The sequence below is a fragment of the Geotrypetes seraphini genome, chromosome 2 (genome assembly GCF_902459505.1).
Source record: "Geotrypetes seraphini chromosome 2, aGeoSer1.1, whole genome shotgun sequence".
Lineage (NCBI taxonomy): Eukaryota > Metazoa > Chordata > Amphibia > Gymnophiona > Dermophiidae > Geotrypetes > Geotrypetes seraphini.
This window is the reverse complement of record NC_047085.1, coordinates 95,558,711-95,573,031: the sequence shown is the minus strand read 5'-3', so window position 1 is coordinate 95,573,031 and position 14,321 is coordinate 95,558,711. Positions and strand designations below refer to the sequence as shown.

At 40.8% G+C, this 14,321-nt stretch overlaps 1 protein-coding gene across 8 annotated transcripts in view; it reads left to right on the top strand.

The window, feature by feature from the left end:
• Nucleotides 1-14,321, top strand: part of HNF4G (hepatocyte nuclear factor 4 gamma) — a 162,189-nt gene that overhangs the window by 134,737 nt on the left and 13,131 nt on the right. For all 8 annotated transcript variants that reach the window (XM_033933469.1, XM_033933471.1, XM_033933467.1 and 5 more), the window contains exon 9: nucleotides 1,252-1,359. In XM_033933469.1, the coding sequence (XP_033789360.1) occupies nucleotides 1,252-1,359 (108 nt within the window). The remainder of the gene's footprint in view (nucleotides 1-1,251; nucleotides 1,360-14,321) is intronic.

The following is a 14,321-nucleotide window of genomic DNA, read 5'->3' as shown; positions in this document are numbered from 1 at the left end:
ATAGATGACTCTTCTAATACTGCCGTAAGATTTTGCAAGTCTTTGTCAGAGACCAAGTTCTCACCCCTCGGTATATCAGAATTTCATTTTGGAGCAGGTAAAAAATATGCTTTCTTTTTGGGCAGGATCTGGTCTTGCGGAAAATTCAAAAATTCTATAAGAAATTTTTTGAAAATCTCAATCGGTGATATTGCTGGTATCCTTGGGCAGTTTAGCACTCTCATGTTCAATCTTCTAGTATAGTCCTCTATCATTTCTAGTTTACGAGCTGTAAAATTTTGTTCTTTAATTATATTGGTAATTGAGCTTTTCAAGGAAGCTGATTCAATTTGTATTTTGTCCATGCATTCTTGTTTAACTCTAACCAAACTATCTGAAAAAGTATCCATTTTCTGAACCAGTACCTCCATATCTGAGGCTGTCTTGTCCACCTTCACATCCACCTTCTTAATAGCCTCCAGGAGAATCTCTAGTGTCACTGCTAGAGCAGTTGCTGATCCTCCTTCTCCTTCAGCGATCTTTCGGCCCAGCAGTCCAGCTGGGGCAGTAGCTCCTCCCAATGCCTGCTCCGGGGTCTCCTGCTCCTTTCCCTCGGGGTCAGGCTCATCACTCTGCGCTCCTGCTGGACATGGAGGCGCAGAGAGAAGCGTCGGTGATAATGATGTCAGTAAATCCAGGGATTCGAGTGTTCCCTCACTTAAGTCCGACGCGGTACTCTGTCGCTGCATGGTTATCCGGGTGTCAGCTGTGCTTAGCAGCTGCAGGAAACACTGGATCATCTGCTGAGCTGGAGACGTGAGCAGCAGCGACTGTGCCGATCTCACATTCCCCTTCCTCTTAGTCTGGGGTATTTCGGCAAAGTAAGTAGCAGCTTTCCAGAGTTCGTTGTAGAAATTTTTTGAAGAAAATGCTAAGCCTACGAGCTCAGCTACATGGTGTCCGCCATCTTGGATTCCCTCTGCCCATCATCATTATTATTATTTTGTATTACACATGGTAACATACTTCTATACTTAAGAGAATGGTTCTATAGCCAAACTATTAATGTAAAGAAAATCAATGGTACAAAACAATGTATTTCAGACTGTTGTTACTTGGTAAATTCAATAAATACAATAGCTGGAGGGCAACAATTAGAACTCTCAGTATTGTACATTTGCAGTAATAGAACCAGTGAACTACAGCATAGGAGTTCCTAATAAGAGAATGCTCACCTAAGGTGACTTGCTTACTTGATATCATATTTTGCAGGTGCTTCCAGTGATGCCAGTCACCTTCATCATACAGCACAGGATGCATTAACTGGCCAAGCATTACTTATAAGTTCAATGTCTGCCCCTGCACACACAGAACGATTATGTAAGTAATTGTCCATTAATTTAATAACATTTCTTAATGTTTTTATTTTGCATTGTGTCAAGAGTCATTTCAATTACTATGCAAATGAATTATCTCAGAGCTAGTTTATCATGTTTCTTAATATTCTACATATCTATCTATCTATAAATACGCACACCTCTTTCTTCTCTCTGTCTCATTCCATTTTAGCATGTTTTATTTATTTATTTATACACACACACACACACACACATATATATATATAATAAAATGCTAAGCGCGCATGCGCACTCTCGCAGCGTGTTCCCTGAGATCTGATCTGTCGTGATGTAGCCGGTAGGAGTGCGCATGCGCGCCAAACAAGCCTCCCTGCTCTCCACCTTGCGCCACTGCAAAGATTCCGAGGAAGGCGGCGATGGTGAGGGGAGCCGCTGTGGCAAATTCAAAATTAAAAATAAACTTCGCACCAGGCAGAGATCAACAGAGGAGCCACGGCATCTGCCGCCGCTGCACCTTTTCAAACCCTCCCCAGCACTGCCGCCATCGTTGGTAAGCTTTTAAAGTCCTGAAAAGCCATCGGCCGTGAAGTATGCAGGCAGCATACTTCACGGCCGATGGCTTTTCAAACCCCCCCAGCACTGCCACCGCTGTACCTTTTCAAACCCTCTACCCCCCTCCAGCAATGCCGCCATCATTGGTAAGTTTTTTTTTTTAAAAACCTGGTGGTCCAGCGGTATCCCTACCTCAGAAGAAGGCTCTCGTGGCTGCCAACACTGGAGGGAGCTTTGTTGTTAAGGCCTGGCTTCTTCGGGCAGCAGCAGCGTTTAAAATTCACTGCTGTTGCCGGCTTCAGGCCTTCCTCTCTGGTGGGTCCTGCCTACTTCCATTTTCATGAAGACAGGACCCGCCAGAGAGGAAGACCTGAAGCTGCTGCTGCTGCTGCTGCCTGATGAAGTTCAAGGAGGAAAGGGAGCAGAGGGGGAGAGAATGGTAGGGCATGGAGGTAAGGAGTAAGGTATGCCAGACCAAGGGAAAAGGAAGGGGGAAAGGATGTAGTACATGCCATATGGAACAGAGAGAGAGAGGGCGTACAATGGATGGAAAGAGAAGAGAGGGCAGTGAATGGAAGGGGCAAGACAGAGGTTGGACAGTAGATAAAAGGGGTAGAGAGAGGGAGACAGACACTGAATGGAAGTGTTGGGGAAAGAGGGACAGCTGCTGAATGGAAGTCTGAGGGACAGGGGGAGCAGACATTGGAAAGAAGTGGGGAGGAGAAATAATAAAGGGCACATGTGAGGGAAGAGGATAGAGTTAGAAATAAAGATAGACAGACAGGGGGCCAGGGAGAAACACAGACAGAAAGAATGACAGACAGTGTCCAAGGAGAGAGAGACAAATAAAAAAAACCATAGTAACATAGTAACATACATAGTAGATGACGGCAGATAAAGACCCGAATGGTCCATCCAGTCTGCCCAACCTGATTCAATTTAAATTTTTTTTTTTTTTTCTTCTTCTTAGCTATTTCTGGGCGAGAATCCAAAGCTTTACCCAGTACTGTGCTTGGGTTCCAACTGCCGAAATCTCTGTTAAGACTTACTCCAGCCCATCTACACCCTCCCAGCCATTGAAGCCCTCCCCTGCCCATCCTCCTCCAAACGGCCATACATAGACGCAGACCGTACAAGTCTGCCCCCAGACATACATCTACTCTAGCACCTGTTAATGTAACAGGCTAACACACACAGAAAAAAAACAAACACACATATGGCAGGCAAAGAGACAAACACAGACAGAGAGACCACAGAGAAGTGGGGGGCGGGGTGAGAAGAAAAATGCTGCACAGGGAAGTGGGGTGGGAGGGAAATGCTGCAACACAGGGAAATGGAGGGGGAGGGAATGCTGATGTAGCTACTGCACAGGGAAGTGGAAGGGGAGAGAAATGCTGCTGCATAGGGGCAGGGAGAGAAACAGATAGAAAGAAAGACAGATAGTGGGAGGGAGGGAGGGAGACAGAAAAGAAGAAAGAGACAGGGGCAGGGAGAGAGACAGAAAGAAAGAAAGACAGCGGCAGAGAGAGACAGAAATAAAGAAAGACAGACAAAAATATTCTAGCACCCGTTAATGTAACAGGCTTAAAGACTAGTATATATATATATAAATAACATGCTAAAATGGCATGAGTTTATATATATATACAAGTTTATATAGTTTAAGTTTCAAGTTTATCATTTATTTGGTATACTGCCTATTATTACATCATTATATATAATGTATATTTATACACATAATGATGTAACAATAGGCGGTATACCAAATAAATGATAAACTTGAACTATATAAATACACAAATCTCTCTCTTCTCTCTGTCTTTCTATCTCATTCCATTTTAACATGTTTTATATATACAGTGTATTAGTACTATATATATTGGTATATATGACCTATGACATGCTGAAATGGCATGAGTTATATCTATCTATACACATATACATACATAAATAGTTATAAACTCATAGACTCTGATTGTATAAATGTTACCTAAATCATAGGTGCCAAGGACATAACACATGTCAATTTTAAGTTAGGTGCTGTTATAGAATCACACCTAACAGTGCCTAAACTGGATTTAGGTGTCAGTAGGCAACCTAACTTTAGGTGCTCCCTATTTATTCTAGGGTTTTCTTAGCCTAAATACCAACACCTAAGTTAGGTGCCTACTGGCACCTGTGTTCAATTTAGGCTCCTACCACGCCATATATGCCCACAATCCACCCCTAATCACGCCTACTTTCTGGTAGGTGCCTTCCAACCAAGTAATTTTAATTTTTTTTAACCAATTATGAGCTGCTAATTGCTTATTATCAGCACCAATTGAGCTTTTTAAAGAATTAATTAAGGCGACTAGATCGGCTAGGTGTGCTGATCTAGGCACCTTATTTTAGGCATATTTTAGATAATCTTGGCCATGCTGTTTTACTACGGATTCCATTTTATACAATGAGACCTGGTTACTAATAACTGGAGTTAACAGTAAAATAGTTTGTCTAAACACTAGCCAAAACTGATATCTACCCCCCACCCCCCATCACCCAAATCATTCATCCAAATAATGCCAACAATTATTCAGAAGCACAAAAAAGAAGTTTGACTACTCAGAACGTGAAGGCTCCTTGTGTTTCTTTTTTTCTGCATCGTGATTGTTTTATACTTTGACTCCCTCTCTATTTTCATTATCTGATCAACAATTATTCAGAGAAAATGGTCTTGAATATTGCCCTGGCCATAGATATTCAAAAACGCTATCTGGATAGTATTTACAGACTTCATCAGCAGTACCCAAATAGAGCTGGGGTAGTACATGGGCAGAGCGAGGTCAGTTAGCAGTTACTCTGAGAATGGCACTATTCAGGACTTTCTCTGGATAAGTAGCCAATTAAAGCCAGAACAAAAACAAGGCTGTCCTAACTTTATCTAGTTAGGTATTGAAAGAAAAGTTTGAATACCATCACTATCAGGATAGCTACATACCTTCTCATAAGAACATAAGAATGGCCTTACTGGGTCATACCATCAAGCCCAGTAGCCTGAACTCACGGTGACCAATCCAGGTCCCTAGCACCTGGCCAAAACCCAAGAAGTAGCAACATTCCATGCTACTGATCCAGGGTAGGCAGTGGCTTCCCCCATGTCTATCTCAATAACAGACTATGGACTTTTCCTCCAGGAACCTTTCATAAAACCAGCTTTGCTATACACACTTAGCACAACCTCTGGCAATGCATTCCAGAGCTTAACTATTCTCTGAGTGAAAACATATTTCTTCCTATTGGTTTTAAAAGTATTTTCCTGCAACTTCATAGAGTGCCCCTTAGTCTTTGTAATTTTTTATGGAGTGAAAAATCGATCAACTTCTACCAGTTCTGCTTTCACTCAGGATTTTGTAGACATCAGTCATATCTCTCCTCAGCCATCTCTTTTCCAAGATGAAGAGCCCTAACCTTTTTAGTCTTTTCTCATATGAAAGGAATTCCATCCCTTTTATCATCTTGGTCACTCTTCTTTTCTAGTGTCGCTATATCTTTCTTGAGATAAGGAGACCAGAATTGAATGCAATACTCCAGGTGAGGTTCCACCATGGAGCGATACAGGGGCATCATAACATTATTAGTCTTGCTAACCATCCCTTTTTAAATAATTCTTAGCATCCTGTTTGCTGTTTTGGCCATTGATGCACATTGGGTGGAAGGTTTCATCGTATTGTCTACAATGACACCCAGATCCTTTTCATGGGCGCCTACCCCCCCCCCCCCCCCCCCCAAGGTGCACCCTAGCATCTGGTAACTGTGATTCAGGTTATTCTTCCCAATGTGTATTATTTTGCAGTGGTCCACATTGAATTTCATCTGCTACTTGGACACCCAGTCTTCATTTTCCTAAGGTCTGTCTTCTAATTTTCACAATCCGCATGCATTTTAAAAACTTTGAGCAGTTTAATGTCATCTGCAAATTTAATCACCTCATTCGTTGTTCCAATTTCTAGATCATTTATAAATAAGTTAAATAGAATCGGTCCCAGCACAGATCCGTGTGGCATTCCACTGTTTACTCTTCTCCATTGAGAAAAATGACCATTTAACCCTACCCTCTGTTTTCTATCTGATAACCAACTCCTAATCCACAACTGAACTTTGTCACCTATCTCATAACTCTTTAATTTTCTCAGGAGCCTCTCATGAGGAACTTTGTCAAAAGCTTTCTGAAAATCTAGATACACTACATCAACTGGCTCACCTTTATCCACATGTTTATTCACACCTTCACAGAAGTCAAGTAAATTGGTGAGGCAATATCTCCCTCAGCTGAACCCATGTTGACTCTGTCTCATTAAATCATGTTTGTCTATGTATTCCACAATTTTATTCTTTTATGTTTAAATTAATTTTATTAATTTCAAAATACAACTCAACGGTACATCATGTTCACGTACACAGGCATATAAACCCCTCCCCCACCCAATCAAGGAACAGCAACATGGGTAAATAAGCAGTAGGTGTCAAAGTATTACAAAATGGGAGCCAGCATTGAAAAAACAGTGTACCTTGTCTAGAATCTAAGTCAGTGATGGCATGACATTCAAGCCCAACCAGTTGTATCATCAATGTCCGCCAATGGGCCAATGTAGGAGCTTGTGCTGTCAGCTAACAGTGAAAAATGGCAGTCTTATCCATCAGGATGAATTTCCAAACAAATGCTGCAGTACCCGAACAAATGTGAATTCATAAAGTGAATAAAAAGGTAGACAATAGTCTCCAGAAACAAGTCCAAAATTGTTCCAAACGTGTAAACAGCTGATGCCAATAAGTGGAAATCCATAGACAGGTCCAAAACATTTGGCCCAAAATCGCAATGGGTGATGTACACTTAGGACACAAATCCGTGGTATAGAGATTGGCCTTAAATGGCCTGTTAGGGGCAAAATACGCATGCAATAGAAATTTATAATGTCTTTCTTTTTCTATGGACGATACCAGGTTTTTGTTTCCTTGCTTTATACTCAGCTTAATCAAATCAGCCATGATCAGTGTCTGTAAATCCTGAGACCACTTATCAGCAATCACTGCATAGTTCAGATCACCAACCAGCTCTTGTAGAAATCTGTGATGGAACCATAGGGGAATCAGTACTTGAGCAGTCAGGCATAACACTTCCAAGAGTTTTTCTTGAATATCTTCCAGTAAAGCCACTCTAGGGAGGGAGGAAACAGTGTTGTAGTTGTAAATGTTTATACTAGTCTCTAGCAGGTAAGTGAAAGGACCTTTTACCAAAAGGTTGAAATGCTCCATCAGCCTGAAGTGCTTGTGAGAGATAGGTTAAACCCTTCAGAGGACAGTTTCGAAAAGCCACTTAACTCATGCCAGGAATGAAGCCTCCATTTCTCACAATTGTCAAACAAGAGGTAGTGCTGGGGGAGACATGTAGCAGTTTACACAAACACTTCCAAGTAAATCTTTAAGAAATAAAAATAAATCACCATAATGAAAGGAGTGTTCAGGCAACTAGGAAGCATGTATTAAATAACTATAATGATAGGGTGTATAGGATGAACATTCCGCATCCGTTACATAAAAATGTGTAGTCTGACAAAACCAATCATTAAGATGCCTGAGTTGACATGCCATGTTAAATCTGCCCACACTCAACAATCCCAACCCCCTTGATCCTTGGGTAGCATTAAAGTAAACAAGGGAATACGGGGGTGTCTCTCTCCCCACAGAGAGCTAGTCAAGGACCTGTGAAGAAAGGCCAAATGTTTGCACTGCTATAGTAGTGGGAGTGTCTGGAGTACATAGAGTCAATGGGGTACTACCATCGTATTATATAAAGTAATTTTTCCTAACAGTGACAGTGGATAGGAATGCCAGGCACATACTTTTTGTATAGTTTTAGTCAGCAGAGGGGCTATATTCAAGCAATAAAGTTGAGATAAGTTTTGTGGGAGTGTGATCTCTAAGTATATTTAGTAGAAGCCAACTGCAAAGGAAAGGGGCCCTCTCAGTGATCCCACAATTGAGGTTGAAGAGGAAGTACCAGTGATTTTTGCCTATTTAAAGTTAACCCAGAGTATAGATGGTATTCATCTAGAAGTTCCAACGCCCTGAACAAAGATCTCTGGTGGTTTGCAAAGGTGAGTAGTAAGTCATCCGTAAATGCTAAGACCCACAGCTGGGAATTCCCCTCTGGTAGACCCACCAGCTCGTCATCTTTTAGTATGGTGTGCAGGAGGGGTTTCAGATAAATCAAAAACAACAAAGGAGATAATGGGCACCCCTGTTGCATCCCCTGCCCAATTGGAAAACTGTCAGTGCAAAGACCATTAACCATGATTCTGGCACTGGGGGATGCATAGAGTGTGCGTAAAAAATGTAAGAACCAGCCCCCTATCCCCACATGTTCCAGAGTGTGAAAAAGAAAATGCCAGGGAACCTTATCAAAGGCTTTGGTGGCATCTAGGCCCACAAAAACACCAGGAATATATAAAACCTGTGCCCGGGACATTGCCAATAAGACTCGCCAGACATTCAAAACTGAATGTCTATGTTGGATAAATCTCACTTGCTCTTTAGATATTATTGTAGGCAGGAGAGGTGCTAAGCGGTTTGCCATTAATCATGCCAGGATCTTTACAGTAAGTCAACATTTATCAAAGAGTTAGGGCAATAAGATTCTACCTCATCCTTAGGTTTATTAGGCTTCGGGATCAGAGTGATCATTACCTAATTTGCATAAAGAGGGAAAGATCCCTTCTCCAGGGCAGAGGCTTAGTATGCTACCAATGGACCGCAAATTTGCAAAGATAACATCTTATAAAATATATGAGAAAAAACATCCGGTCCAGGAGTTGTACAAGATCTTAAATGCTGAATCACCTTCTGTAATTCCTGTCCCTGGATTGGCCTATTTAGGGTATGACGTTGTGCCTTCATAAGTTTAGGCATGTCCATGTCTTCTAGATAGTCAGTGATTTCCGGACCATGATACGGGTTTGGGCTTGAGTAGAAATCCAAAAAATGACGATAAAAGACACTTTCTACGCCAACATAATTGGTAACACCTCCATAAAAAGCAGCAAACTTTTCAGACTGGTCCATGACTTATATGACATTCAATCTCACACAAACCTGACAGAAGAATCCACAGTGACAGCCGACAACCTGGCGGACTTCTTCAACACCAAAGTAAATAACTTAAGACACTCTATAACGGACTCTCCAGACTCCTACTGGGACTACTCCATTCCACAAGACCTAGTCGCCGCCAAAGCAGACATGAACTGGTCCAACTTTAATGAGACTGATTGGCAAACATTTAACAAATTCTACAACAAATACGTCAAATCATACTGCAGATTGGACACTTGCTCCCCAGATATAATGAAAGCAGCCCCAATAATCTTCAAAGCCAAACTACTCAACTGGGTCAACCTACGACTAACCACAGGAATATTTCTAAAAAACTTAGGTCAAATTGTAATAACACCCATTAAAAAGAAAAATAAAGAACCACCCAACAACCTAACCAATTTCAGACCTATTGCAAACATCCCTCTCGCAGTAAAAATAATGGAAGGGATAGTAAATGCTGAACTAAACTCATATTTAGACAAATTCAACTTACTGCATAACAACCAGTCAGGCTTCAGACCTGGTCACAGCACCAAAACAATCATGGCCTCACTACTTAACCGCCTTCACGCCCTCCTCACCCAAGGTACCAGCGCCATGATCCTACAACTGGACCTAAGTAGCGCCTTTGACCTAGTAGATCACACCATTCTTTTGAACTGCCTAGAAACCACAGGCATCACAGGCTACGCTCACAATTGGTTCCAGGGATTCCTCAGGAACAGATCCTACCAGGTATTCAAAGATGGCAAACTTTCCCATAGCTGGAATAACAACTGCGGATTACCTCAGGGTTCCCCCTATCCCCAACCCTCTTTAATATCTACCTCAGCTCATTAGGAAACCTGCTACAAAGCCTAGGGCTCACCTTCTACATCTACGCAGATGACATTACTGTAGTGATTCCGCTAACCGCTCTAACGTCACAATTCTCCAACTCCTTAACCAACATCCTAAATCAAATAGAGCGCTGGATGATGGCCTTCAAACTGAAACTCAACACAGAAAAAACCAAATTCTTCCTGGCATCACCCAACGAAAAAATAAAAGAAAATTCAATTCACCTACAGAGCCGAGAATACAAAATTGACCAAACCATAAAGATTCTGGGGGTAACACTTGACAAACACCTAACCCTGGAAAACCACACAAACCTACTGTTTAAAAAATGTATTTCGGTCCTCTGGAAACTTCGCACTATTAAAAAATTCTTTGATGAAAAGTCCTTCCGTTACTAGTACAATCATCCATCTTAAGCACCCTAGATTACTGTAACATCATATACTTAGGAGCTTATAAAAAGAACCTCAACAAGCTGAGATTAATTCAGAACACTGCGATCCGACTAATCCACGGTTTAAAAAAATGGGAACACATTTCCCCTTATTATCAGAAACTCCACTGGCTACCCGCAGAATCCAGAGTCCTCTTCAAGTTTGCTTGTTTTTGCTACAAAGCTGTCTTTGGGATTCTTCCAGCTTACCTAATCTCCCAGTTCTCCCCCAACGAGTCCAACAAGAGCACTCGCAGAACAAACATATTTAATTACCCCTCCTTGAAATCTTACCAATACAAAAAGTTTCTAGATAGAATGTTATCATTCCAGGCAGCTAGGCTGAACACATGGCTTGGTAAGCCCATACTTGAGGCCACTACATACGCAGACTTTAGAAAATCCCTGAAAACTCGACTGTTTAACAAATTCTAAATTCCCATACCCAACTCTTCCTCGCCATGACCCTTCCACCTTGCCCCCTAATTCCAAGGCCCGAAGCTAATTATACTTTCCACCTTGAATCTCATGTACTGACACAATGTATCTTTATTGTAACCCATGTACTGACTAAATGTATCTTTATGGTAACCCACCTGTATCCCTTACACTGACAAAATGCACCTTGATAGTAAAACACTTGTATTGTAACCCACTCACATCCCATGTACTGACAAAATATACCTTTACTGTAACCCACTTGTATCCCATGTACTGACAAAATGAATCTTTAATGTAAACCACTTGCATCCCATGTACTGACTAAAAGTATCTTTATTGTAAACTGCTTCGAACTTCACGGTATAGCGGTATATAAGAAATAAATTATTATTATTATTATCCGCTATTTCTGTTAGTAGAGTATGTAAGGCACCCTACGTGCCTTTCAAATGAGAAATATATCTGGACCCCTGCCAATTCTTAGTTATGGTAATATTTAAATTTACAATAACACAACATTTTTTTTAGTGTGGTCATGATGGTGTTTTAATTGGATCAATATTTTTGTCTGTTTCACCGGTGATGTAATACTGGAAACGTTCCAAGATATTATATGGAGTGACCAAATACCCAGGAGCAGAAAAAAGTAATATACCTTGTCATACAATACCTTATTTCGTACCTCCGGGCAACCAGCCCCACCCCTGGATACACACTCATCCAAACTATCCAGCCCCCATAGAGCTCCATTATTAGTTTCAAGTTTTCAAGTTTTATTTAAAATTTGATTGATTGTTTAATTAAAATTCTAAGCGATTAACATAATTTAAAAATGTTTACAATATTCAAAGGAAACCAACTGGCAGACTTACAAAAGACATACAGGACTTACAGCACCCAATGGGAAAGGAGGGTAAGAAATGCAAAAATGGAAAGGAAAGAAAGACAGTACAGGGAAAAAACATCAGGATGGGTAAGAAGAGAAGAAGCACGAGTATAGAGAGAGATAAATAGAAATAAGAGAGGAGGAATAGAGAAATAGATGAAAGATAAAAAGGCAGGAAATACAAGAAGGGAAGGAACTCTGCGGAAAAGCGAAGATGTGAGTAGCAATTGAGATCCTGACTTAAAAAGCTTAAATATCAAAGGCATCTCTAAAAAGAAAGCATTTTAGATTATTTTTAAATCTATCCAGAAAGCGCTCTTCTCTTAAATGATTAGGAAGAGAGTTCCAGGTTTGTGGAGTCATGACAGAAAAGATGTATTGCCAACAGTAAATAAAGAAAAAATTCAAGCGTGCCCACTCATGTCAACCAAAAACAAAAATACATTTTATATGCAAAAAAACGCTGCTATTCCTCCAAACTTCCCCATCCCTGTCCCCACACCCAAAAGTTCCTACAAGTCATCTCCCTAAAGAGGAAAGATGCACGGGCCACTTGATCAATGCCATTCAGGGCTCTGCCCTCCCCCAGGATTATATAGCATTCACAGTACCATATTGTGAAATGAAATTTGCTTAACCAGTGCCAGAAATCCCTACAATTCTTATAAGTAAATGTAATTCAAGTTGAATCCAATCCCTGATTAAAGGTGGTGTTAATATAATCAGCCTGTGCGGTATCAAATGATTTCCAGACACCATCTCTTTGAATTTCCAAAACAGCAGGGTATATAGACATGAAGCACATTTTGTGAGCCAGGCCCTTCCCGTGGACCACCCCAGCAACAGCGGATGCCTCTCCCCGCCTCACTTCCATCCATCCCAGGGTGGGGGTGGCAGATGGGCTGGCGTCCTGGCTCAACATCTAACAGCTGACTTAGAACTGGTGCAGACCGGGGGAATCCAACTATTTAATTAAACAAAGCCTGTAACGAGTGTTTTCTGCCAAGTGCTCTGAATGTCAAAGTGAAGAAATTCAATGAAGAGGGTAAACAGCAGGAGTAACTATGACTCCTATTAAGGTAGCCAAATGCCTCATCATGTAATTAGTGAAGCACATGAATAGATGAATGAGATTTCCATGATCCCTGCCTACTATCTATCAAAACCACAGTCAAGGGTACAGGCTTGGAATTAGCGGGGAAAGAAGACCCTGTTGAGCTTGACTCTAGTCTGGCACTATGAAGAGACTAAGTGGAAGGCTAGTTCATTAGATTTACAAAGAACTGGTAGAAATACAATACCAGCTTATATGGAATAACATTAAAGAAGATCAGTATATTGCCTCCTGCACCACTTTATGATGCAAAAGAGGCATTATAGAACCATAAAAGTCTTGTGTGCTGCCTGAATCATGACATTTACAATATCTATAAACCTGTACTGCCACAAATTGTTTATGACTTCAACATGTGAAAAATCAAAATCAGAACAGAAGTTAAGGCTGTGTTTTCTACAGAAGAGGTTTGGGAGTTAGAAGCTAAAATTAATGCACAATATTCTGTTTCCAAGGGATATGATAAGTGGTTTTAATCTTTCGTAACTGTGCACAGATACTGTAAAGCACCACTTAGTAGGTGACTACTTGTCCCACTGCTATGTTGTTTCCCTGCTAAGGGACTTAGGGATGAGTGTATCACTCTCTTTTATAGTAAACTATACTAACCCCCCCCCATTCTATATAGGTCACTTAAGTTTAAGTGTCATTTACGTGCTTATAGAATATTGACAGAAATTCATGCAATTAAGTGCATGCTTATCGGTGTAAATGGCAGCAGCATGCTTGGGCGCTATTCTGTAATTACAAGCTTAGGCCCAGATATTTTACTGTGTGACCCAAGTTTTGTGTGCAAAGCAGTGTGCAGCATAGATTTGTGCGTGCAGCGTAATTGTTTTAACAAGCTAATCAGCACCAATAATTGGCAATTAACATCTGATGCAAATTGGCACCATAAAGTGGTGCGCCGAAATTTTAGTGTGCTAATATCAGAAAGGGGCATGGCTGGGGGAGGAGCGTGTGTGGATTGTGGGAGTTCCTACAAGTTAAACACACTGTTATAGACTATGCCCAATCTGTACACAATTTAGGCGCAGGTGTTTAGGCCTTGTTTTCACTAGGTGCGCCTAAATGTTAAGTCATGCATATGGGCACTACTAGAAAATGACACAGGAACAAATTTGTCCCCATACCTGTGGGATCTAAATATCCCTGTCCCATCCCTGTATACTCTGCCTTAACCGCATAAGCCTCAAACTCTTATTGGATTGGATTTATTACATTTGACGTACCGCTAATATGTAAGTACTAGCTGATGCCCCGGTGTTGCACAGGTATTTAATTATAGCAATAACACTGTAAATGGATTCAAATAAAGATACTTTATAGTGGTGAATGAATTTATTTTTTTACAGCTTTATAAAAAGTACAATATTCAAATTATAATGTGAAATATTTGACAAAATGAATACAATACAACTAACACAAAACTTGATTATAAACAACATTTTTAGTTTCAACTCCAGGAGCAAGAACATATAAATTCTTGGGTGAACCCACCCTTGAGCAAGCAACATAGAGTTGACCATGGGAAAAACAGGGGGATCTTAAATCCACTCCACAGTATATAATAGTCTGTCCCTG